Below are 23,810 nucleotides of genomic sequence, written 5' to 3'. Positions count from 1 at the left end.
AATCATGTAGTAACCAGAAAAGTGTTAAACAAATCAAAATATATTTTATATTAGATATAGATTCTTCAAGGTAGCCACCCTTTGCCTTGATGACTGCTTTGCACACTCTTGGCATTCTCTCAACCAGCTTCATGAAGAATTCTTTCCAACAGTCTTGAAGGAGTTCCCACATATGCTGAGCACTTGTTGGCTGCTTTTCCTTCACTCTGCAGTCCAACTCATCCAAAACCATCTCAATTGGGTTGAGGTCGGGTGATTGTGGAGGCCGAGTCATCTGATGCAGCACTCCACCACTCTACCTCTTGGTCAAATAGCCCTTACACAGCCTGGAGGTGTGTTTAGGGTGATTGTCCTGTTGAAAAAAAAATGTCCCACTAAGCGGAAACCAGATATGATGGCGTATCACTGCAGAATGCTGTGGTAGCCATGCTGGTTAAATGTACCTTGAATTATAAATAAATCACTGACAGTGTCACAAGCAAAGCACCACACCATCACACCTCCTCCTCCATGCTTCACGGTGGGAACCACACATGTGGAGATCATCCGTTCACCTACTCTGCGTCTCACAAAGTTGGAACCAAAAATCTCAAATTTGGACTCATCGGACCAAAGGACAGATTTCCACCGGTCTAATGTCCATTGCTCGTGTTTCTTGGACCAAGCAAGTCTCTTCTTCTTATTGGTGTCCTTTAGTAGTGGTTTCTTTGCAACAATTCTACCATGAAGGCCTGATTCACGCAGTCTCCTCTGAACAGTTGATGTTGAGATGTGTCTGTTACTTGAACTCTGTGAAGCATTTATTTGGGCTGCAATCTGAGGTGCAGTTAACTCTAATTAACTTATTCTCTGGGTCTTCCTTTCCTGTGGCGGTCCTCATAAGAGCCAGTTTCATCTTGATGGTTTTTGCGACTGCATTGACTGACCTTCATGTCTTAAAGTAATGATGGACTGTTGTTTCTCTTTGAATATTTGAGCTGTTCTTGCCATAATGCGGACTTGGTCTTTTACCAAATAGGGCTATCGTCTGTCACAACACAACCGATTGGCTCAAACGCATTAAGAAGGAAAGAAATGTTAATAGAAATGCATTCCAGGTGACTACCTCATGAAATTGGTTGAGAGAATGCCAAGAGTGTGCAAAGCTGTTATCAAGGCAAAGTGTGGCTACTTTGAAGAATCTCAAATATAAAATATATTTTGATTTGTTTAACACTTTTTTGGTCACTACATGATTTCATATGTGTTATTTCATAGTTCTGATGTCTTCACTATTATTCTACAATGTAGAACATAGGCAAAATAAAGAAAAACCCTTGAATGAGTAGGTGTGTCCAAACTTTTGACTGGTACTATATATATATATATACAGTATTTATTTTATCCATTTTATCCGCTTTGTATCACATGCCTCGCTTTGTATCACTGGGAGGACAAAAATGCAAATTCAGAATTTTGGGGAGGCATGCCCCCCCCCCATTCCCAGTGAAAGTTGGGCCCATGCTGGGTGGCAATGTTGCCAATGTTAATGGAATTTATGGTACACTTATGTTGTTTAATTTGTATATGTGTGTATGTGGTGTGTGTGTGTGTGTGTGTGTGTGTGTGTGTGTGTGTGTGTGTGTGTGTGTGTGTGTGTGTGTGTGTGTGTGTTTGACCTCCCTGACCTCTCCGGTGATTGGCTACGTGTTGCAGATCCATGAGAAGCTGAGACAGTACGAGCGCCAGAGTCCTACCCCTGTCCTTCACAGCGCCGCCTCTTTGGCTGAGGATGTAAGTTCAACAACAACAACAACAACAACGCACACACCCAGACACACACACAAACAAGGAACACACACACCACACACACTGCCGAAGTGTGAAGCACCCGTCTAATAGAGTCAGTCCCAGTGTGTTTGCTGAGACAGAGGAGCGGTAGATGCAGGTAGTAAGGTATGGAGATTTATAGAGTTACAGTATGGTAATGTGTTGTGGTCTGAAAGTGCTGATTCATCTCAACACTAATGAAACTCTCTCCACATCCTGCCTCTCCTCTCTCTCCTCATGCCAGTTAAGTGGAAAAGTGCTGAGCCATAAGTCCTGGCTGCTTATTCTCCTGTGTGTGTATTTGTGTGTGCAAGCCCACACTGTATATTGCTGCTTTAGGCAACAGCCGTACAACTCTACAGCATATATCTATATTTGTTGATTCTATTCTAGACTATTACTGCTAACAGTCTGCTACACTTTCAGTATATATCTGCTACATTTTTCAGTTATATCCCAAGCCCACACTGTTGGACACACAGGTTTATTCCAGGTCAGAGGTCATGGTCTGACTGACAGCACTGTTGTGATTGGCAGGTGGCAGAGGAGCTGCAGAGTGGACCAATGAGTGTTGAGGAGAAGGAACTCCTACAGCTGTTGACGTCCCCCCATCTCAAGGTAAACAAAACACCCATACACACAGAGAGACCTGGTTATGGAAGGTGGGGTGGCTATTCATGCATCCATTTGTATTGGATAGCTCGATCTATGTCAATCTCTATGTACACTGAGTATTCAAAGGTGTTCCTAATATTTGGTATACTCAGAATCAGTGGTGGAAAAAGTACCCAATTGTCATACTTGAGTAAAAGTAAAGACGCCTTAATAGAAAATGACTCAAGTAAAAGTGAAAGTCTACCAGTAAAATATTACTTGAGTAAAAGTCTAAAAGTATTTGGTTTTAAATGTACTTAAGTATCAAAAGTAGTAGTATAAATAATTTCAAATTCCTTATATTAAGCAAAGCAGAAGGCCATATTTTCTATTTTTTTTAAAGTTACAGATAGCCAGGGACACGCTCCAACTCAGACTCAGACATAACAAACGAAGCATGTGTTTAGTGAGTCCCCTAGCTCAGAAGCGGTAGGGATGACCAGGGAGGTTCTCTTGAGAAGTGTGTGAACGTTTACCTGTCCTGCTAAGCATTCAAACTGTAACGAGTACTTTTGGATGTCAGGGAAAATGTATGGAGTAAAAAGTACATCATTTTCTTTATGAATGTATTAAAATACAGATACCCCAAAAAACTACTTAAGTAGTACGTTACTTTACACCACTGCCCAGAAAGCAGTTCTGCAATTCTAACATTAATCCCTCTCTCTCTGCTATCTCTCATCAGGCAGTTTTATCTGTTCATGACACGGTTGCTCAGAAGAACTTTGACCCCGTGTTGCCACCGCTGCCTGACGACTTCGAGGACGAGCTGGAGGAGGAGTCAGTGAAGATCGTCAGACTGGTCAAGAACAAGGAACCACTGGTGAGCCATTGTGACATAGAGGATGACAGGGGGATGGGGGAAAGAGATAAAATGGTAGAGGATGAGAGGATGAGGGGATATATATGGAAGTGGGAAGTGGGACTGGTGCTGTGTTGAGTGATTGATTGTAAAGAAACAAATAAAATAAGAGAAAAGAGATGGGAAGAATGAGGATACAATCCCGGGAGGAGGAAACGTCCATCTCTCTCTGTTCCCAGGGGGCCACCATCAGACGGGATGAGACCACAGGGTCTGTGATCGTGGCCCGCATCATGAGGGGCGGGGCTGCAGACCGGAGTGGTGAGTGATTCAGTCCCATCCTGTACCCTCGCTGTGTCTGGTCTTAACCCATACTGTCTGATACGTCTTGATTCATCATCCCCTTCCTCTGGAACTTGCACAGACAAGACAGGGAGTTTTTGTTGGTCTGTCAAATGAGATCTATGGACTGCTCAGATAAAATTCCCAGACATAATATGTCTGAAGGCAAGGCTAACCGAGACGATGTAACTTAGACAAATAATCAGAAGTCTAAACATATATGGCCTTCCATGCAGCGGTATACTGTAGCCTAAAGTATGTCAGTAGATATACATGTTAAGGTAACATCCTGTATAGAAGCTACAGCTGGGAGAATCCTCCACTAATGATTCTGAGATGCTGCAGAGATTAAAGCAGCAGCATAGCGAGAGAGAAACGGTGGTAGACAGACAGACAGATGAGAATCTCTGTGGTTATCAGGCTGTTTGAAGCTGTCTTTCCCCTGAGAGCCAATCACATATCACACATTACACACTCTCTCCAACGAGCTGACCGCTGCTGTTACCATGGAAATACCATCTGCACATTGGGAGGGAGACGTGCGTGTCTTTAATATGTTTGGTGTGTGTGGGGGGGGGGGGGGGGGGGGGGGTAGTGTCAATAAAAAAGGGTCATTACCATCTGTTTGTTTCTCTGTACTGTACATTATGTGTTTGTCTGTTTCTTCATATCATCCCTCTCCTCCTCTCTCCCTTTCTCCCTCTCTGCCCTCCCTCCCTCTCTCCCCTTCTCCCTCTCTGCCCTCCCTCCCTCTCTCCCTTTCTGCCCTCTCTTCCTCTCTCCCTCTCTCCCTTTCTCCCTCTGCCCTCCCTCTCTCCCCTTCTCCCTCTCTGCCCTCAAATCCTCTCTACCTTTCTGCCCTCTCTTCCTCTCTCCCTCTCTCCCTTTCTCCCTCTCTGCCCTCCCTCTCTCCCCTTCTCCCTCTCTGCTCTCCCTCCCTCTCTCCCCTTCTCCCTCTCTGCTCTCCCTCCCTCTCTCCCCTTCTCCCTCTCTGCCCTCCCTCCCTCTCTCCCTTTCTGCCCTCTCTTCCTCTCTCCCTCTCTGAGCAGTGATGAGATTAATTGATCCTATCACTCATCCCCCTTTGTCAGGTTTGAGATGTGACTGCAGTAGATCATGACTGAGGAGAGTGATACCACCACTCCCAAGCCTTATTGTCCATATCTCATCCCAGTTAATAGCGGTATGATAGATATAGTACACCTGCTACTGATACAGTGCTGTGCAAGATCTCCTCGATACACGATATGGTGTGCAACCCAAACGGCACCCTAATCCCTATAAAGTCCACTACTTTTGACCAGATTCTACAGGCCCCGGTCAAAAAGGAGTGCACTATATAGGGAATAGGGTGCCATTTGGAACCCAGGCATAGATCTCTACTACAGCTCGCCTGTTGTCTCGCCTCACCACCTCCTCCCCTCCATCCAGGACTGGTCCATGTAGGAGACGAGCTACGGGAAGTCAACGGCATCTCCATCATTCACAAGAGACCTGATGAGATCAGTCAGCTTCTGGTGAGACTAGAGTAGAGTACTTTATGTCTTCCTATTATTTTAGACCACTAGCACCAACAGCACTGTTTTCCTTTGATTGATGTAAGCAATACATGCAGTATCAACTCTGCTGCGAAGATACAGGAGTTGAAATTGTGTTCAAATTGTATTTCTGTGAAGCTAACATCCTGCCCCTCTCTGTGTGTTGCCATTCAGTCCCAGTCTCAGGGCTCCATCACCCTGAAGATAATCCCAGCCATTAAGGAGGAGGACCATCTGAAGGAGAGCAAGGTGAGGATCACAACACAACTGTCTGGGCAAACTCAGTACAGTCAAACACAGACACAGCTGCTCTGGAATGGAGGAAGGGTCAGAATACTGAACAGCCATGGTTCAGGCTCACACATACAGCAGCAGAGTCAGTGGCAGATGAATAAAACAGTTTGTGCCAACATGCATTGAGATGTGTAGGTGTAATTTAAGACATGTTTCAAATACACTACATGACCAAATGTATGTGGACACCTGCTCGTCGAACATCTCATTTCAAAATCATGGGCATTAATATGGAGTTGCTGCTATAACAGCCTTCACACTTCTGGGAAGGCTTTCCACTAGATGTTGGAACATTGCTGTAGGGACAAGAGCATTAGTGAGGTCGGGCAGTGATTTTGGGCGATTGGGCCTGGCTTGCAGTCAGAGTTGTAATTCATCCTAAAGGTGTGTGATGAGGTTGAGGTTAGGGCTCTGTGCAGGCCAGTCAAGTTCTTCCACACCAATCTCGACAAATCATTTCTGTATGGCCCTTGCTTTTTGCACGGGGCATTGTCATTCTTAAACATGAAAGGGCCTTCCCTAAACAGTTGCCACAAAGTTGGAAGTACAGAATCGTCTTACATTTACATTTTAGTCATTTAGCAGACGCTCTTATCCAGAGCGAATTACAGTAGTGAATGCATACATTTCATACAATTTCATACATTTTTTTTCTGTGTTGTACGCATGTTGTTCATGCACACACACAGAAAAATGCACAGATAGACTGTCATTCTGAAATCTTTTTTCAAACGCATCACTTTCCCTCTCTCTAGTTTGAGGTGATCTGTCAATTATTTTCTATACATACCATATGTATTTCTGAGATGGTATAACAGGTGTGTGTGCGTGTGTGTGTGCGCGCGTGCGTGTGCGCGCGTGCGTGTGTGTGTGTGTGTGATCTCTCAGGTCTACATGAGGGCCCTGTTTGACTACATCCCTGCTGATGACAAGGCCACGCCCTGTCAGGAGGCGGGACTTCCCTTCAAGCGAGGTGACATCCTGCAGGTGGTAACCCAGGACGACCCCACCTGGTGGCAGGCCAAACGAGTGGGCGACAGCAACCTCCGTGCTGGACTCATCCCCTCCAAACTCTTCCAGGAGAGGTGAGCTCATAGGCAGAGAGGTCCATGGACAGGTGTTAGCTCATAGCTCAGAGAAGAGTCTAAATACAATATGAAAATGATCCGATCAAGCCTAGTGGTTGTCCTGTACTGTGTCACATTATGCCTCTTATGCATATACTGTAGGACTCTTATATTATGTGCAGTATGTGGACTGAATTGCTTTCAGAACAGTGCAGATATCGCCATAGAGCTGTCTCTATCTGTTCCATATTCATGTGCTCCACTTTCAGGGGTCAAATGTGTTTTTAAATCAAGTATCAGAACCGCTTGGATCTTAACACATGGATCTAAATATAGGCTTGAAAGGGAACACTCCATTTTGTCAGTGTCATAATCCCTCAATAGGATGAATATGTAAACGTGTGGGGGTGCTCTGCATTGGGGGTATGAACACACCCAAGCCCCAACCCACTGCCCACTCTGTATTCATCTTAGCTAAGCAGGGGGGAGCAATACCAGCGGCTGCAGCCTGATTGCAGACACACACACTCAAACACGCACACCGTGTAGGATTAATCATGGTGGCTGAAATACAGAGAGGGAACCTCAGCCAAGCCATGGGTTTAATTCATCTCTCATACTAGCTTTACTCCTTTCACTGATAACACATACGAGGCAGGGGTCAGTATGTGTTATATCTCTCTGTCTCTCTCATGTTCTAATCTCCTCTTTCAATCTCTTTGCCTCCCTCCTTCACTGCCTCTCTTCCTCCTACCTCCGTTTATCTGTCTGACACTGTCATGGTCCCTCTCTTTCTCCCCCCTCCTCTCTCTCTCTTATTTCTTCTCCCTTTCTTTCCTCCTCTGTGCATTTTCTCAGACGGCTGGCTTACCGGATAAAAATGGGAACACTTCCGAACCCTAAATCCCCTAAAAATCCTACCTGTAAGTTTCCGCAAAAAGGTGCTATCTAGAACCTTAAAGGGTTCTTCGGCTGTCCCCATAGGAGAACCCTTTATGGTTGCAGGTAGAACCCTTTTGGATTCCATGAAAAACAATTTCTACAGTGGGTTCTACATGGAACCCAAAAGGGTTCTACCTGGAACCAAAAAGGGTTCTACCTGGAACCAAAAGAGTTCTCTTATGGGGACAAAGAACTCTTTTGGAACCTTTTTTTCGAAGAGTGTGCAGATATACAGAAACATGTTCGCTGTTGTAACCAATATCAAACTGAAGCTGAAGGATATCTTTTGAAGTATAACTTATTTGTCAGTGATGGTTCATGTTATTTTTCATTAGACGTAGCTTTAACCACCAAATGTGTTTATGTTGACATTTATTTACCTTTCTTGCTGGTAATTGGTGTCCTCGGGAGTATTAGTATTGACTGCGTATTCTCTGCTGTCATGAGAATGTGTTTTGAAAAGGGATGAGAGAGAGAGAGAGAGAGAGAGAGAGAGAGAGAGAGAGAGAGAGAGAGAGAGGGACAAATAGAAACAAAAGTGAGAGACGGCTTTGGGAGGGGGGAGAAGAGAGGGAGGGATCACAAAGATATGAATTAATCTTTCATGTCTGGTCCATCTGGCCGGTGAGCACAAACTATATCTCTATAGTGAGAGACAGACAACAGACTAGAACCAATTAACAGGATGAGTGTGTAACAATGTTCATTTTGTCCAATCTGGCTCTCTCCTGCTCTGTGTTGTGGGGTAATAGTACTGGGTATGTCTGAATAGAAGTGGCCAGGTGAGTGTTTAATGCGAGCGGTGGCGCTTCGTGGTCCATAATCCACAGGCAATCCGATTAGGTCTGAGCCCCAGGGAGACAACAAGAGCTTAGCAATATGTCAGCTAGCATGGAGGCCCATGTCTCTTCTCTCTCTCTCTCTCTCTCTCTCTACCTCTCTCTCTTTTCTCTCTCTCTCTCACTCTCTCTCTCTCTCTCTCTCTACCTCTCTACCTCTCTCTCTCTTTTCTCTCCCTTTCTCTCTCTCTCTCTACCCTCTCTCTCTATTTTATCTCTTCTACTCTCTCTCTCTCTACCTCTCTACTCCTCTCTCTCTCTTTTCTCTCCCTTTCTCTCTATCTCTCTACCTCTCTCTCTCTTTTATCTCTCTCTCTCTACCTCTCTACCTCTCTCTCTCTTTTCTCTCCCTTTCTCTCTCTCTCTCTCTCTCTCTCTCTCTCTCTCTCTCTCTCGCTCTCTCTCTCTCTCTCTCTCTCTCTCTCTCTCTCTCTCTCTCTTTGCCTCTCTCTTTGATTAATTCCCATGCCCCTAGTGAAGCTCCTGAGGTTGCCTTTTTAATGTGGGTCAGAGGCTCGACCCCTCGATGACGTCATAGAACAGAGACAGAGACTGAGACTGAGACAGTTTGTGCATTTTAAAATCTATAATTCCCATCTCTCTCTCTCTCGCTCGTTTTTCTCTCATTCTCCAACGACTCGCCTGATAGAAAAAAAGTATATGTTAGAGTTTGTGAATATCAGACAAAGAATTGAGAGAGGAGATAACACCAATGCCCCATCCCATTGCCCGTTGTTTATTTATTTTTGAGTAACTGTTTGTCAAAAATGTCTCCTCATCCTCTTTTTCCTCACTGCTTACCTCAGATGACCAGGGATGTGACAAAGGTGGGTATACTGGTACAGAGATGCCTGCAATCCTCTCTCTCTGTCTCTCTCTCTCTCTCTCTCTCTCTCTCAGTCTGTCTCCCTCACTCACACATAACCATGATCAGGGAATGAGGGCAGTGTGCCACTAGTTTCATCGCCGCTGTCAGTGATTAGACAGGACATTACTCCACATGGACATACTAGTAACCATCCGCAATTAGGCATAATCAGATACATGGACATGTGGTGACCGTTCATTACTCTTAGATTTCTCATGACTTCCATTTGACTATTTGCGTTCCGTGTTTTGAAACTCCTTGGTATGACTATGAGAGGACGGTCACTGTCTGCTTGCAGGCTCCTACTAGAAGGTATATTAGTAGAGGCATCAAAGCTCTCAGCCGTCTCTCTTTCTTTTGGGGTGTGTGTGTGTGTGTGTGTGTGTGTGTGTGTGTGTGTGTGTGTGTGTGTGTGCGTGTGTGTGTGTGTGTGTGTGTGTGTGTGTGTGTGTGTGTGTGTGTGTGTGTGTGTGTGTGTGTGTGTGTGTGTGTGTGTGTGTGTGTGTGTGTGTGTGTGTTGTGTGTGTGTGTGTGTGTGTGTGTGTGTGTGTGTGTGTGTGTGTGTGTGTGTGCGCGCGCGTGCTGCGGGGGTGGATGAGACCCCATGGGTCTTGTACTGCTCTGCTTCCAGCTTAAATCCTCCCCCACTGTAGGCAGCCTACGAGACCAGAATAGAGATTCACCGCGATTGCAGGGTGTGTGTGTGTGTAAGTACGTGCGTGTGTTCTAATAACGGACTGGACACACTACAAAAAAATCTAACTTTCCAAGATTTTTTTTGCATTTTAACTCAGAAATGTTCTGGTGTGCACCCCAACCTTCATAAGGTACTCACTTTCTAAGTCGTGGACCAGCTCCCACCCTACCTTATAAGAATATTACATAAAGCATATTATGGCAATGCTTAAAGAGCCCATATTTTGAGAGCCCATACCTTATTGTATGTGTGTGATGCTAAGGCAGGCCTGCAGACTGGAAAGCACAGCCAATCACTTAAAAATAGCAATGACCCATCCCCTCCATCATCATCAGCTTCTATTCTTTTGTTCTCTCTTTCGTTCTTCTCCTCTGTAATTCATCTTCTTCTGTCTACTGCAGTTTGCTATCCTCTTCGTCTCCTCTACTGTGTCTTGGCTACCTGTTCTTCTCCTTGCAGAGGATTTCTCTTTCTCCCTCTCCCTTCTCTGCTGTCGTCTTTTCTACTTGCCCCGTTTTTCTCTGTCAGCTATTTTCTAATCAGTATCTCTGAGTTGTGAATCTGCCATTGTCAGCACTTTTGTTGCATATCCAGAGTTTCAGAGACATCAGATATTGAAACTAGTTTTTTGCTTAGTTAAATATTGAATTCAGCAGTTATAGAGTTGTGAATTGCTCAGGTTTTTGTATGCTAGCTACCATAGCTTTGTGAACTGTCCATTTCACAAAGCCATGTATGTGGGCCAGGGAGACCCAGTTCCCTTTTCCAGTCGACTGCCTCCAGAAGTGGTCGGTGTGTCTGTGTGGTGTCTGTCAAACCTCCCCCATCATGGCTGCCACAGTGGCTGCGGGCTCCGGCTGAGGGCCTGTTCTGCTGAAACCTGCCTGTCCTGACCTGCTGGCTTAGTGACCTACCCTATGCCCACCCCTCTGCCCGCCTGCCTGACCCTGCCTGTCCTGCTTCGGAGCCCGCAGCCCCCCCTCCCCTCTGTACCCCCCCTCCCCACCCCTGATCCTTCCTTCAGGTTACTTACCCTCCGCTCACCCCTGTCCCCCTCTTCTCCCTGCTTGCCTCCCTACAGAGGACTGTGATTGTGAGGGCTATTTCAATGGACAGTACATAGGTGAGAGCCTGCACGTCTTCCTCCTTTTGCCGCCTTTACCTCTTTCGCTGTCTGATGTCTATGTGTCCGCCAGGACCTTGCTGTGTGCTGCTGGCTAACTGAAATGCCGCTTTGGGTTGGGGAATGTATGGATGTCCTGAGGGTGGGACTGGCTGGAGTGTCCGTGTGGGAAGTGATGGAGAAGGGAGGAGAGAGGTGGAGAGAGAGGAGGTGGGGAGAGAATGCTGAGAGGAGACGGAACTGATCCCAGTTCATTTGAAAGGGAAGACTAGTATTGAAGGAGAGAGTGTGCATTCCAGCACCAGTTTTTCCAGCTTCATGTGAAAGAGGGAGGGTCGAAAGATTGGAGTTTAGTTTCTCACTCCTTCAGGTGTCGATAACAAAACGGTCTCGTTGCCTAATTAGTGTAATGAGAAAAGTGCTTAAGAGGGTGTGATAGAGAGCGAGTACCAGACTAGAAACAGTTTTATCTCCAGAAGATACTTACACATGACTCCTATGCGTCTCTGTCAGAGTATTAACACATGTTCGGATCAGTATCAGTTCCCCAGACACCAGAGTAGCAATCATTTCAGGGCATTCAAAAATGTTACTACTTGCTAATGAGTGTTATCAATTGGATTTAACCCTCAAGCTACCGACCGTGGTAAATACAGTTTGCATCCAGACTGAAATTGCATTGGCACGACAATATAATGCTTTTCCCGTAATCCTCAGCCCCCTGCTGCCCTCCCACTGGCCTCCCCTCCTTCCACTGTCCTCCCCTCGCCTCCTTCACCCCTACATGACCTTGAGGCCCCACCCCATACCCCAGAAACTGTTGGAATGAAAAGCAGAGCACACGGAGGGATCTGAACACAGCTGACAGTCAAACACTGCCCTCCCATGGCAATAAGACCAACTGTATTATTCTACATGATTGTTTACCTTCGTAATGACGCTGAATACTGACATCAACCAATCAGGTTACTCCTTATATATGGAGACTAAACCCAGCACCCTTGCCCTGCCCCAAACTAAGCAGTGTTTGGATCCTCCTGAGACTCCCCTCTTGCCTCTGCCTCTGATGCTATGGCTGGCACACCCCTCCTACCCTCACCCCCACGAGGGTCCTGCTGCGTTGGACGCATTGCACACTCAACCAACCAGACACGTTTTGCTGCTTGTTTCACCCTGTGTGGAGACTGAGGCGCGAGGCTGGGTTGTGTGATGCTCTAACGCCAGTTATAGTCTCTCCTAAGTGTAAAGCAGTGGCGCCCTCCTGTGGTCAGGTGTTTTCCTGGGAATTTTATTCAGGTACTGTTACCGGCTTGTTCCCTCAGGTATTCCCTGCAGGCAGGGGGGATGGGCACCCATGGGCCTGGAGACACTGTGTGCGCGTGTCTGCGTGTGCGTGCGCCCGTGCGTGCGTGTGTGTGTGTCACTCCCACGACACTGTGGTCTCCAGAGTCAGGCTGCCCTATCCCTCCTGATCCACTCCTGTAGCTCTCTGTCAAGCAGCATGTCTCCGTTGTACTGTATCCTCTTACATGTGTTACAAACCAGACCATTGTCCTTCCAATTCTATCGAGGCTAATTTACCTTGGCATGGCAAGAAGCTCTCTCTTTTATCCTTGCTGTTGTATTAATAGTTGTTCGTTGAGTGAATCCAAGTCTCCTTTAAAAAGAGAAAGGAGAGGCATGAGTTTGATATTGATAGCGGAAGAGTGTTTGCTTCACTCTCAGTCCCAGAGCTTATTTCTCACAGTCAAAGTGGAGCTGCCAAACCCCTTTGTCAGATATTAGCTGCATGTGATTGATATGTGTTGGACACATGCTTGTAAATGAGCAGATTCAGTCAATATCTCACAATGCCGCTGGCAGCCCATTTACCTTAGAGATAAGCACGGGTCAGGCTGTCAAACCTGTAGAATCCCTCACTGATTAATGACGGATCCCAGTTTACCATTCGTATTGGTCACACGGTTCACTGGGGTTTTAATGCATGATTATCAAGGGTTGCACATTCTTTGTTATTCGATAACCGACACCTAATAATCCAACAAAGAATCATGTTATGGTTATGTTGGGGTTTGATTTGCATGATGTCCTGATATGATGTGATACTGGTATTGTGCGTTCAAAATGTTTGTCAACAACACTAATTGCCGAGTGAGAACAACTGCAAACGCTATCTAACATGCCTTCGAGAATACAGTTGTAATTATGTAGAAAGAGCATGTGTTAGGCAGTGTATCAAATCACTGACGTGGATGATCATATCTGACATTTTGACCCTTTGCCTCCCTGCCCCTCCCACCTGCCTGTCCTTCGTAGCGGGTCTGAGGAGGAGTTTCCGTCTGAGCCGGAAGGACCGGTCAGGATCCCTCGGAGGAGGGGCCACCCGCGACCCCACCGATCCAGACTTTGCCACCTACGAGGAGGTGACTCGCTACCAGCACCGGCCCAACGAGAGACCCCGCCTGGTGGTTCTGATTGGTAAGACAGCAGCTTCAGGATGACTACGGCAGTGTGGTCATTCTACTTTGATGATACTGCCCTCTAGTGGCCAATACTACAAACAGCAACTCCCTCTAGTTGTGTGGTAGCCTCATGAGAACCAGACCAATCTCCCAATAGCACATATTCTCTTTCATTTTAAGCAGTCAGTCTGCTTGACCAAGCCAGTTGTGTGGGCCTGTGAGGTCTTATCTACAGTACCTAATGCTATTTATGTTTCTGATTAAGTTAATTCATCAAAGTGCACAACAAATGGCACATCCAGTAACTAATCAGTGGACTTAACTTGATGTTGATGCAGATTTTTTTCAGCAAATATAGATTATTTGTCCCTGATATGTTATGTTTAAATGACTATGTCACTCCCTCACTCTACTCTCTCTCTTTCTCTTTTTCTGTCTCTCTCTCTCTCTCTCTCTCTCTCTCTCTCTCTCTCTCTCTCTATCTCTCACACAAAGGCTCCCTAGGAGCTCGTATCAATGAGCTGAAACAGAAGGTGATAGCAGAGAACCCACATCGCTACGCTGTGGCCGTACCGCGTGAGTTACACCTTCTAAACCTCGCCCTCTTGTTTCTCCACTGACGGCGACACCCTCGAACACCCTAGTAAAGAACTGCTACACCAGTAAAACAATCCCAGCTTTCCCCATTTCCCCTATCACCTGTGTCTCCAGATACCACCAGGCCCAAGAAGCCTCATGAGAAGGAGGGGGTGGAGTACCACTTTGTCACCAAACAGGCGTTTGACGCAGACGCTCTGAGCAACAAGTGAGTTCTCTTTGATGCCACATGGCTGATCTGTAAGGCCATACTGTCCGTCTCTATAGAACTCTGCTTTGTTTTGTCTGTTTCGTGCTCAGTTGTGTCCCGTGTGTCCAGGTTCATAGAGCATGGGGAGTACAAGGAGAACCAGTATGGTACCAGTATAGAGGCCATCCGCTCTGTACAGGCCAAGAACAAGATGTGCCTAGTGGACGTGCAGCCAGAGGTAGGGCCAAGGCACATCCTCTGCAGTGATGCATATCCCATTCTGTCATAATGCACTGTACAATATAACCACGGTTGTCACATGCAGTCTGTGTCACACCCTATTCTATGACGACGGCCCCTGACGTTTCTCCTGCGGTCTCTTGGTGAGAGTACTTTCTGTTTCAGTCAGGCAGGCTGCCGTATTATCTTGTCACGGTTATCCGTAGCATCTCTGACATCTCAAGAGGACATTTCTCGGATAGTATCTGTTTTCTAAACCCTGTGCACTCTTGTGTGACAACCAACGCAGACTGTGTGATATTGTGTCTGACTGTGTCCTGGCCCCTCAGGCTTTGAAGACGCTGCGGACATCTGAGTTCAAGCCCTATGTCATCTTCGTCAAGCCACGCGTCCCGGAGAGCAGGCGCCGTCGTAGTGCTGCCACCTCACCAGCAGGGGGAGATCATGGGCGAGTGACGGTGAGACCTGCTGTCTCTTTTTATTACAGTGAGCTGAGTCTGAAATGTGCTCATATGAATGTATCAATGAGTTATTTAACCTTTTTTCTGTTACTCAATCTTTTATTTTGGGTGGCATGCTTTCTCCTTTCCTATTTTCTCCTCTCCTTAATCTGATATCACCTTTATATCCTTACTCACTCTTATGCTTCTTCCTCATTTTCATGTATGTATGTATGTATGTATGTATGTATGTATGTATGTATGTATGTGTGTGTGTGTGTGTGTGTGTGTGTGTGTGTGTGTGTGTGTGTGTTAGGATGAGGACCTGCAAGAAATGCGTCAGTCAGCCCAGCAGATGGACCAGCAGTACGGCCACCTGGTTGACCGGGTCCTAATAAAGGAGGACTCAGCCAGCGCCTGCACAGAACTCCGAGGCATTCTGGAGCGGCTGGAGCGTGAGACCTTCTGGGTGCCCCTCTGCTGGGTGCGGACCTAACCAACCTTTCCCCAACCACCACCCTCCAGAGGGGGGATCACAGCCCCCCAAGCCCTTCCTCCAGCAGGACCCCTACCCTACCCCCTCATCCCTTTCCTGATCTCCTGGATCCCTTCCCCTTGGCTCCATGGGCCAGCCTGTGGGGTGTGGAAGATACTGCCCCAAAACCTGGCCTAATACCTGATGCTGGGCCAGCCACACACTGGCACTATGGGAGAAGGGCATGCGGCAAAACCCTTTGGAACATTTCTGTGTTTGGGATGTTCAGAGGGAAAGACTGTTGTGTCCCACCCCCCCCCACACACACACACGTACAGTACATGCAATCCATTGTTCAAATTCAGGTTTTTCATATATTTATTAAACTTTTGTTATTATTATTTATGTCATATTATTTATGTCAGACAGACAGACATCTTTATTGTGGCTCCATATGGAGTGTCATCTGTAGCTTTCTTTGGCCCGCAGTGTCTAGTACTTGAGTTCCCCTTAATATAATAATATATGCCATTTAACACACACTTTTATCCAAAGCGACTTCAAGTCAAAACAATTGTACAGGAATCCTGCAGGAAATCCAACACAATTCCTTCACAAAGACATTACTATTTTGTAAGGTTTCCTCACTTAGTGTTTCCTCGCCTATTTCCGTTGCTCGTTGATACAATGCATTCTGAGTGAGGCCTAGCCATTGATATTATAATGTTATTGAAATGTTATCCAAAATCCAATCCACCTGCTTCCATTATACCTGGAGAATTAGTATAAATACATACGTAGTATTATTAACCAACACACTCTGTAAATAGTACAGTAGGATAGATCTAATGGTACAGAAATTTGGAATGTGAAATAGAATATTATTTCATAATGCTTTTTTTTTATAAATTATTTTATGACTTGGATGTGTTTTAAGGAAGTGCACGACAGTTGAATTATTTAATCGCAGATGTAAATATTGCACATGCAAATCCTACCGTGCCAACGAACGATCTCATAGCACTTCAATGCAACCTGTTGAACTTCGACCCTAAGTGTCTAATCCTGTCTAATCTACAGTTGGTGTGAATTACTTCAGTTCTGAGACTCTGGATGTGTGGATGTCATGTACAAGTGCACTAAAACATGCTATGCTCCTTTTTGTGTACATAGGAATGTCCTTTATATAGCTGACGTCAGACACTTTTAAGATGCAGGTGCAGTGTGGGTAATAGGGTTTTGGGGAGGTGGGGGGGGGGGGGGGTGTTCTATGGTCCATCTTGATAATCAGGGTCCTTGTTAAATTGTTCTGTATGAGTATTTATCTACAAGTGAGGACTCTGGGATTAGTGGGACATGGACTCATCCAAGTGTGATTGTGGGTTGGTCTGCTCCAAGTGTGATTGTGGGTTCAAGCCGTCATTATAAATACACACAGACGTGACGTGTTTCTTTTATGTTATCTTGGTGTTTACAGAAACAATGTTAAAAGCCATTTCAAGGTTACAAGGTAATACACAAGACAAAAAACAATGACTCGCGCTAGTCAAACTGTTGTTACTTGACTGAAGCAATCAGAAAGGTTTTGTGAAACTCCACCTGTTCTCAGTCTGTATATTGGCTCTGTCGCTCTGAGCTACTGGTGATCTTTGAGTAGAGGCATCAAAGCTCTGTGCTCTTTCTTTGTGTGTGGGTGTGGGTGTGGGTGCGTGGATTTCAAGTCTTGTTTCATTGCGGAGAACTGATAAACTATCAACAGGAACTTCCAGATCCTCCTTTGTCATCCTGTTCTCTTTTTAACAATGTAATGTGTTCTTAATCTTTTACTGTGCTATGTAAACCAAGAAACCCAGAATGTTGACTTTGTAACGTGACATGTATAAAGTGCCATAGTAAAACCAGATGAAGCAAGTGCTACATTGTGTACGTTTTGTTATCGTCAAATCCTACCAGTTTTGAGTTGGACTAAATTGTTATTTTGAGTTGGGTTTGGTTTCTAACCATATCCCCGATGTGTCAGATGTGTTGCATATCAGTTGTACAAACCGAGTGTGAATCAGGTCACATGTTGAACTGAGAGACCAGAGATGAGAGACCAGAGATGAGAGACCAGTAGCAGCAGAAGTGCTGACATGCATTCTGCATTTTAAACCATATTTATTTTTTATTTCCATTTGACACAGGAGTTGAAAATAAATGAAGTCACCGCATCATGGGAGGATGGAAATCAAGAAACGAGTCCTAAGGACCATGTATGTGTAAAACCTGGAGCTAATATCCATGTCACTGGTTCTTCTGACCACAAACCAGTCCAAGAATTCAGTGTGAAAACTGGGCAAAATGGGGATACGGTTTGGATAGCATGTCCCAGCATCAGTCCTTATACAGGGCCCTGAATCCTCCAAAGATGATCGGTGCCTTTCTTGTCTTGTTCCAGGAGGATCCAAAAAGTTGGAGACTCACAAGACAAAAACATCTAACATGACGATTGGTGTAACGTGAGAGTAGACAGAAGATTGACAACACCCAGAATTCTAAAGTGGCCACCTCAGAAGACTCCTTTCAGGAGAGCCAGTCCCATCCCCATACAGACGTTACCAAGGAAATTACCTCAGATAGCACATATGCACACTTACACACACATAAACAGACAGTATATCATACGCCACAAACATGCACGTACTCCACAAACATACAGTATATACAAATATGCTCAAAAATCACATCTGTTTCATCAGCATCTTATCTTGACAATGTCTTGGACAAATCTTCATGTTACTTCAAGTTTAACTGCTGTCCACTGACAGAGTATTGATGCATACTACAATATGAACGTGGTAGGGTGTTACTGGCTTGTGGTTATGAGTAAAAAAAAAAGCTTAATTCTGTGATTATCTTCTTTGTAAAAATAAATAAATGCTAATTTCTGTAATTATATTCTTTCTATAATAACTCAGACCACGGTTAGGTTTCGATAGTGTGTAATTTGCTAGAATGTACTGTATGTGTGTATGGTCAAAAGCTATGGGAAAAGTATGACTTTGTCAATGCATTGAACGTGTGTAGAAGTCACAAACTCAGCAAAAAAAGAAACGTCCCTTTTTCAGGACCCTGTCTTTCAAAGATAATTCGTAAAAATTCAAATAACTTCACAGATCTTCATTGTAAAGGGTTTAAACACTGCTTACAGACGGTAGGCAATTAAGGTCACAGATATGAAAACTTAGGACACTAAAGAGGCCTTTCTATTGACTCTACAAAACACCAAAAGAAAGATGCCCAGGGTCCCTGCTCATCTGCGTGAACATGCCTTAGGCATGCTGCAAGGAGGCATGAGGACTGCAGATGTGGCCAGGGCAATAAATTGCAATGTCCGTACTGTAAGACGCCTAAGACAGCGCTACAGGGAGACAGGACAGACAGCTGATCGTCCTCGCAGTGGCAGACCACGTGTAACAACACCTGCACAGGATCGGTACATCCAAACATCACACCTGCGGGACAGGTACAGGATGGCAACAACTGCCCGAATTACACCAGGAACGCACAATCCCTCCATCAGTGCTCAGACTGTCCGCAATAGGCTGAGAGGCTGGACTGAGGGCTTGTAGGCCTGTTGTAAGGCAGGTCCTCACCAGACATCACCAGCAACAACGTTGCCTATGGGCACAAACCCACCGTCGCTGGACCAGACAGGACTGGCAAAAAGTGCTCTTCAACGACGAGTCGTGGTTTTGTCTCACCATGGGTGATGGTCGGATTCACGTTTATCATCAAAGGTATGAGCGTTACACCAAGGCCTGTACTCTGGAGCAGGATCGATTTGGAGGTGGAGGGTCCGTCATGGTCTGGGGCAGTGTGTCACAGCATCATCGGACTGAGCTTGTTGTCATTGCGGGCAATCTCAGTGCTGTGCATTACAGGGAAGACATCCTCCTCCCTCATGTGGTACCCTTCCAGGCTCATCCTGACATGAGGGCTTGTGGGCCTGACAATGCCACCAACCATACTGCTCATTCTGTGCGTGATTTCCTGCAAGACAGGAATGTCAGTGTTCTGCCATGGCCAGCAAAGAGCCCGGATCTCAATCCCATTAAGCACGTCTGGGACCTGTTGGATCAGAGGGTGATGGCTAGGGCCATTCCCCCCAGAAATGTCCGGAAACTTGCAGGTACCTTGGTGGAAGAGTGGGGTAACATCTCACAGCAAGAACTGGCAAATCTGGTGCAGTCTATGAGGAGGAGATGCACTGCAGTACTTAATGCTGCTGGTGGCCACGCCAGATACTGACTGTTACTTTTGATTTTGACCCCCCCTTTGTTCAGGGAGACATTATTCCATTTCTGTTAGTCACATGTCTGTGGAACTTGTTCATTTTATGTCTGTTGAACCTTATGTTCATACAAATATTTACACATTTTAAGTTTGCTGAAAATAAACGCAGTTGACAGTGAGAGGACGTTTATTATTTTGCTGAGTTTATAACACATACTCAATTCCAGTAACAAAATATTAGTCAGATTTTTTCCACAAGGGTGGATAACCTTACTGATTGACAAAGAACAACACATTTCTCATAGCTAGAAGGATTAGACGTCTGAACCCCAATATGGGCGGGACCTATCATGTTGCGTCAACCACTGATTGAATGGTCCAAAGCAGGGGTTCTTAAGCTTTTTCACCTCGGGACCCAAATTACAAATTGACAGTCCTGCCGTGACCCAATTGTCCTCCAACTACCCAAATTAAGAATAAATAGTGTGTGACTGTAGATGTATTCTCATCACACGCGACCCACCTCTCACATGCCCACTTTGAGTTTCCGATCTTGGTCTAAAATAAAGCCATTTGACAAGAAGAGCATGGAGCTTTCATTCTGTTATTTGTCATGTGTCAGTGATAGACAACACACTGTCCCGCCCATCGCAGGGTTCAAAGCCTCACATCCAAACCAGAGGTACAGTACGAAAGTCTATGTGCAAATTCCAACTTTTTGCACAAAACTCCACTTAGCATCAATGCTATCATGATAATGTGAAAGTTGGAGATTGTGCACCAGCACCAGTTTCTAGTCAGGAGTATTTCTGTGGTCATTTAGCGCCATCTGGTGGTTATGTTTAGCTTGTGTTTAGCTTGCGTAGCTCCTGTTCCTTTTTGCGCTGCTTCTCTTTCTGGCGTTCCAGTTTGTCCAGGGCCTTGCGCTCCTTTTCCGCTGCTGCGTGAATGTCTTTGATCCGCCTTTTCAGTGCACTACGGTCCGTCGAACTGTTTACTCCCAAACCCTGAGAATAAAATATAATAAAATATCAAATCAAATTTTATTTGTCACATGTGCCGAATAAAAAAGGTGTAGACTTTACCATTAAATGCTTACTTACGAGCCCTTTCCCAACAATGCAGAGTTAAACATGAAAAATATTTGTTTTAATAAAAAAAGGTATAACGAGGATTGGAGCACCATATATATACACTGTAGCCTCGTTATTGTTATTTTATTATGTTACTTTAATTTATTTAGTCAATATTTTCTTAACTCGATTTTTGAGCATTGTTGATTAAGGGTTTGTAAGTAAGCATTTCACGGTAAGGTCTGCACCTGTTTTCTTCGGTGCATGTGACAAATACAGTTGAAGTCAGAAGTTTATATACACTTAGTTTGGAGTCATTAAAATACGTTAAAATGCGTTTTTCAACCACTCCACAAATTTCTTGTTAACAAACTCTAGTTTTGGCAAGTCGGTTACGACATCTACTTTGTGCATGACACAAGTCATTTTTCCAACAATTGTTTACAGACAGATTATTTCACTTATAATTCACTGTATCACAACTCCAGTGGGTCAGAGGTTTACATACACTAAGTTGACTGTGCCTTTAAACAGCTTGGAAAATTCCAGAAAATTATGTCATGGCTTTAGAAGCTTTTGATAGGCTAATTGACATCATTTGAGTCAAATGGAGGTGTACCTGTGGATGTATTTCAAGGCCTACCTTCAAACTCAGAGCCTCTTTGCTTGACATCATTGGAAAAATGACATCATACAAAAATTGTAGACCTCCACAAGTCTGGTTCATCCTTGGGAGCAATTTCCAAACGCCTGAAGATACCATGTTCATCTGTACAAACAATAGTACACAAGTATATTCACCATGGAACCACGCAGCCGTCATACCTCTGAGGAATGAGACGTGTTCTGTCTCCTAGAGATGAACATACTTTGGTGCGAAAAGTGCAAATCAATCCCAGAACAACAGCAAAGGACCTTGTGAAGATACTGGAGGAAACAGGTACAAAAGTATCTATATCCACAGTAAAACGTGTCCTATATCAACATAAGCTGAAAGGCCGCTCAGCAAGGAAGAAGCCAATGCTCCAAAGCCCCATAAAAAAGCCATACTACGGTTTGCAACTGCACATGGGGACAAAGATCATACTTTTTGGAGAAATGTCCTCTGGTCTGATGAAACAAAAACAGAACTGTTTGGCCATAATGACCATTGTTATGTTTGGAGGAAAAAGGGGGAGGCTTGCAAGCCGAAGAACACCATCCCAACAGTGAAGCACGGGGGTGGCAGCATCATGTTGTGGGGGTGCTTTGCTGCAGGAGGGACTGGTGCACTTCACAAAATAGATGGCATCAAGAGGGAGGGAAATTATGTGGATATATTGAAGCAACATCTCAAGACATTCAGAAAGTCAGGAAGTTAAAGCTTGGTCGCAAATGGGTCTTCCAAATGAACAGGCAGTAGCTCGGGTGGTTGTTGTCCTTGATGATCTTTTTGGCCTTCCTGTGACATCGGTTAGTGTAGGTGTCCTGGAGGGCAGGTAGTTTGCCCCCGGTGATGGGTTGTGCAGACCTCACTACCCTCTAGAGAGCCTTACAGTTGTGGGCGGAGCAGTTGCCATACCGGTGATACAGCCCGACAGGATGCTCTCGATTGTGCATCTGTAAAAGTTTCTGAGTGTTTTTGGTGAAAAGCCACATTTTTTCAGTCTCCTGAGGTTGAAGAGGCGCTGTTGCACCTTCTTCACCACGCTGTCTATGTGGGTGGACCATTTCAGTTTGTCCGTGATGTGTATGCCGAGGAACTTAAAACTTTACACCTTCTCCACTACTGTCCCGTCGATGTGGATAGGGGGGTGCTCCCTCTGCTGTTTCCTAAAGTCCACGATCATCTCCTTTGTTTTGTTGACGTTGAGTGTGAGGTTATTTCCCTGACACCACACTCAGAGGGCCCTTACCTCCTCCCCATAGGCCGTCTCGTTGTTGTTGGTAATCAAGCCTACCACTGTAGTGTCGTCTGCAAACTTGATGATTGAGTTGGAGGCGTGCATGGCCACACGGTCATGGGTGAACAGGGAGTACAGGAGAGGGCTGAGAACGCACCCTTGTGGGGCCCCAGTGTTGAAGATCAGTGAGGTGGAGATGTTGTTTCCTACCCTCACCACCTGGGGGCGGCCTGTCAGAAAGTCCAGGACCCAGTTGCACAGGGCAGGGGTCGAGACCAAGGGTCTCGAGCTTAATGACGAGTTTGGAGGGCACTATGGTGTTAAATGCTGAGCTGTAATCGATGAACAGCATTCTTACATAGGTATTCCTCTTGCCATCGGAGGAATCCCGGAACATATTCCAATTTGTGCTACCAAAACAGACCTGTAGCTTAGCATCTACTTCATGTGTCCACTTTTTTATTGAGCAAGTCACTAGTGCTTCCTGCTTTAATTTTTGCTTGTAAGCAGGAATCAGGAGTATAGAATTTTGGTCAGATTTGCCAAATGGAGGGTGAGGGAGAGCTTTGTATGCGTCTCTGTGTGTGGAGTAAAGGTGGTCCAGAGTTTTTTTCCCCTCTGGTTGCACATTTAACATGCTGCTAGAAATTTGATAAGACGGATTTAAGTTTTCCTGCATTAACCTGTTATGGCTAGGGGGCAGTATTTTCACAGCCGGATAAAAAAACGTACCCGATTTAATCTGATTATTACTCCTGCCCAGAAACTAGAATATGCATATAATTATTAGCTTTGGATAGAAAACACTCCAAAGTTTCTAAAACTGTTTGAATGGTGTCTGTGAGTATAACAGAACTCATTTGGCAGGCCAAAACCTGAGAAGATTCCATGCAGGAAGTGCCCTGTCTGACAATTTCTTGCCCTTCTTGATTATCTCTATCCATTACAGAGGATCTCTGCTGTTACGTGACACTTCCTACGGCTCCCATGGGCTCTCAGAAGGCGGCAAAAAGCTGAATCGTGGCTTTGCAGGCTCTGGTTGAAAAAAAGTAGCGCGTTTGGGTAGTGGCTGGTTACAGTACTGTGAGACTCAGGCTCGTGCCCGCGTCGACCCCATGCTTTGTTTTCTTTCGTCTGTTTACCTAAACGCAGATTCCCGGTCGGAATATTATCGCTTTTTTAGGAGAAAAATGGCATAAA

General features: G+C 45.3%; 2 protein-coding genes across 4 annotated transcripts in view; one reads left to right on the top strand and one right to left on the bottom strand.

Moving 5' to 3' along the window:
* The window catches only part of mpp3a (MAGUK p55 scaffold protein 3a), a 31,666-nt gene extending 14,370 nt beyond the window's left edge, over positions 1-17,296 (top strand). Inside the window, exons 4-20 of one of the 3 annotated variants that reach the window (XM_014192479.3) lie at positions 1,696-1,773; positions 2,347-2,427; positions 3,149-3,286; positions 3,505-3,586; positions 5,039-5,124; positions 5,320-5,394; positions 6,328-6,524; positions 7,365-7,429; positions 9,094-9,114; positions 10,934-10,975; positions 12,206-12,271; positions 13,292-13,453; positions 13,933-14,013; positions 14,149-14,242; positions 14,354-14,462; positions 14,794-14,922; positions 15,221-17,296. In XM_014192479.3, coding sequence (XP_014047954.1) covers positions 1,696-1,773; positions 2,347-2,427; positions 3,149-3,286; positions 3,505-3,586; positions 5,039-5,124; positions 5,320-5,394; positions 6,328-6,524; positions 7,365-7,429; positions 9,094-9,114; positions 10,934-10,975; positions 12,206-12,271; positions 13,292-13,453; positions 13,933-14,013; positions 14,149-14,242; positions 14,354-14,462; positions 14,794-14,922; positions 15,221-15,400 — 1,686 coding nt within the window. In that variant the 3' untranslated portion in view covers positions 15,401-17,296. The remainder of the gene's footprint in view (positions 1-1,695; positions 1,774-2,346; positions 2,428-3,148; positions 3,287-3,504; positions 3,587-5,038; positions 5,125-5,319; positions 5,395-6,327; positions 6,525-7,364; positions 7,430-9,093; positions 9,115-10,933; positions 10,976-12,205; positions 12,272-13,291; positions 13,454-13,932; positions 14,014-14,148; positions 14,243-14,353; positions 14,463-14,793; positions 14,923-15,220) is intronic. The other 2 variants (XM_014192480.3, XM_014192481.3) reach the window with 2 other exon arrangements.
* A 185-nt stretch (positions 17,297-17,481) lies between these two features.
* Positions 17,482-23,810, bottom strand: part of LOC106600800 (sterile alpha motif domain-containing protein 14) — a 39,169-nt gene continuing 32,840 nt past the window's right edge. Inside the window, exon 10 of the mRNA XM_014192482.3 lies at positions 17,482-20,661. Within this exon, the coding sequence (XP_014047957.1) occupies positions 20,497-20,661 (165 nt within the window). The 3' untranslated portion in view covers positions 17,482-20,496. The remainder of the gene's footprint in view (positions 20,662-23,810) is intronic.

This window comes from Salmo salar, chromosome 03, assembly GCF_965601325.2.
Source record: "Salmo salar chromosome 03, fSalSal1, whole genome shotgun sequence".
In the NCBI taxonomy this organism is placed as follows: domain Eukaryota; kingdom Metazoa; phylum Chordata; class Actinopteri; order Salmoniformes; family Salmonidae; genus Salmo; species Salmo salar.
The sequence above is the reverse complement of the archived record's forward strand: the minus strand, read 5'-3'. Positions and strand labels throughout refer to the sequence as shown.